The sequence below is a fragment of the Sinocyclocheilus anshuiensis genome, unplaced genomic scaffold (assembly GCF_001515605.1).
Source record: "Sinocyclocheilus anshuiensis isolate Anshui unplaced genomic scaffold, SAMN03320099.WGS_v1.1 scaffold834, whole genome shotgun sequence".
NCBI lineage: Eukaryota > Metazoa > Chordata > Actinopteri > Cypriniformes > Cyprinidae > Sinocyclocheilus > Sinocyclocheilus anshuiensis.
In genome coordinates, this window is record NW_015540885.1 from 20,249 (window position 1) to 22,177 (window position 1,929).

Genomic DNA, 1,929 nt, shown 5'->3' on the forward strand with positions numbered 1-1,929 from the left:
AAGGATGCATTAAATTGATCAAAAGTGACAGTAAATACATTTATAATGCTACAAAAAAAATCTATTACAAATAAATTATATTCTTTTGAACTTTCTGTGAATCAAAGAATTCTGAAAAAAATCTTACCAGTTTCCACAAAAAGTTTTGATAATTGATAATAAGTAGAAATGTTTAAACATCAAATCAGCATATTAGGGTGATTTCTGAAGGATCATGTGACACTGAAGACTGGAGTAATGATGCTGAAAAAAATCAGGAATAAATTACATTTTAAAATATATTCAAATACAAAACAGTTATTTTAAATTCTAGTAATATTTCACAATATTACTGTTTTACGGTATTTTTTGTATGATTTTTTAAAAATAAATGCAGACTCAGTGAGCATAACAGAAAAATCTAACTTTTGAAAGTGTGTGTTTTAAAAAATATATATATATATTTTAATATATGTAAAATGCCACATGGGAACTTAGGTGAACATTTTTGAGTGCTGATGCAAATTTTTGAATTCAGTTTAAAATTTGACTATTTGAACTTTTCAACTTAAATTTTTGCTATATAGTAATACATAATAAATCCTATTTTAATAACAAAATACCTTAAAATACCCTGCCATTTCAGAGCAAATACATAGGTAAAAATTAAGTATCTTTAAAAAGCGTTACTTTAATTACATTTTGGATCATGTTTCAGCTCTATAACCCAACACTTATCTATCAGGATGTTTGAGATCCAAAACTGTAGCTTAATTTTGTGTGTTTTTCTCTGGCTCCAGCTGCCGGCCGTAGCGCAGAGGCTGAAGGAGAGAGAGTTCAGGGTCGGCAACCTCCTCCAGGCTCTTCTGAGATATTTTGAAGAACGTCGCTCTGAGGAAGAGATCGGGGACACAAGGAACGGCCACAAGAGCCTCTTTCAGTGGCTTCTGGAGCAAGCGTAAATCACATCACACTGACACCCGTCAGCCATTAAACCGTGAAGTTTCCTGTCACTTTACAGTGATCTGCAATGTATCTGCCAAACCTAGAGGCATAGCCAGTGGAATGTGTTTATGTGTTGTGTATTGCTTGTGCACCCAGGGGGCACCATAGAAACAACTGAAGTAATCTAAGAGCCGTTCGTTCAAGTGTGTGTATTGCATGCCGTGACCGAGAGTACCGTTTGCTTGCTTTCACCTCTCTTTTTATTGTCACTTTGTTTTCTTTAAGATTAGACTGCATATCACACTTTTGGCACGCCTTCACTGAAGCCTACCCGTGTTTTGCATTCACACCCTGCCCCAACACAAAAACTGATGGGTTTTATGAGTTGGTGTCTTGTTAGGGAATCCCCATGGCTGCAGGAAAGCTTATGTCATTTCCATACCTCTCCTTTGCGGTGATGTTTGCACTTGTCAAGGGACCAGGCATGCAGACCAGCAGCGCTCCAGGTCAACATAAGGTATTCCATGACTCAGAACACATAAGAGAATCACAGGGTAATTATAACAAACAACCCTGTTTCAGCACATTTTTGGCAACAACACTTGGATACCAGTTGTGACGGTTTAAAAGTATCATTTCACTGGTAATTAGTTACTGTTGAAAGAATCCATCAACAAATAGTCAGTAGTTTTGCATTCCCGTCATATGACTCGTACATTTTTCCAGTTATTTCAGTGTGATCAGCTATTCATAATGGTTTCAAATGAATTGGTATACCTGTAAATATGCTTTTCTAGAGTTTAAAATTTAATTGAATTGTTTACAACCCTAGCTGCAATCAGGCTCCACATGATCCAACGCCCATAAAGAATCAAACACGTTTTAGTTCACTGCAAAGTGAAGGGATTTTGGTTGCCAACTTACGGGAAAAACACCGCATACTATTAAACTTAGCTTAAAGGGTTAGTTCACCCAAAAATGAAAATTCTGTCATTAATTACTCAC

The 1,929-nt window shown here is 35.9% G+C and overlaps 1 protein-coding gene across 1 annotated transcript in view; it reads left to right on the top strand.

Moving 5' to 3' along the window:
* Nucleotides 1–1,923, top strand: part of LOC107688665 (A-kinase anchor protein 11-like) — a gene marked incomplete at its 5' end in the record, with an annotated part of 12,108 nt that extends 10,185 nt beyond the window's left edge. The window contains one exon of the mRNA XM_016486388.1: nt 780–1,923. Within this exon, the coding sequence (XP_016341874.1) occupies nt 780–941 (162 nt within the window). The remainder of the gene's footprint in view (nt 1–779) is intronic.
* Between the last annotated feature and the right edge of the window lie 6 nt (nt 1,924–1,929).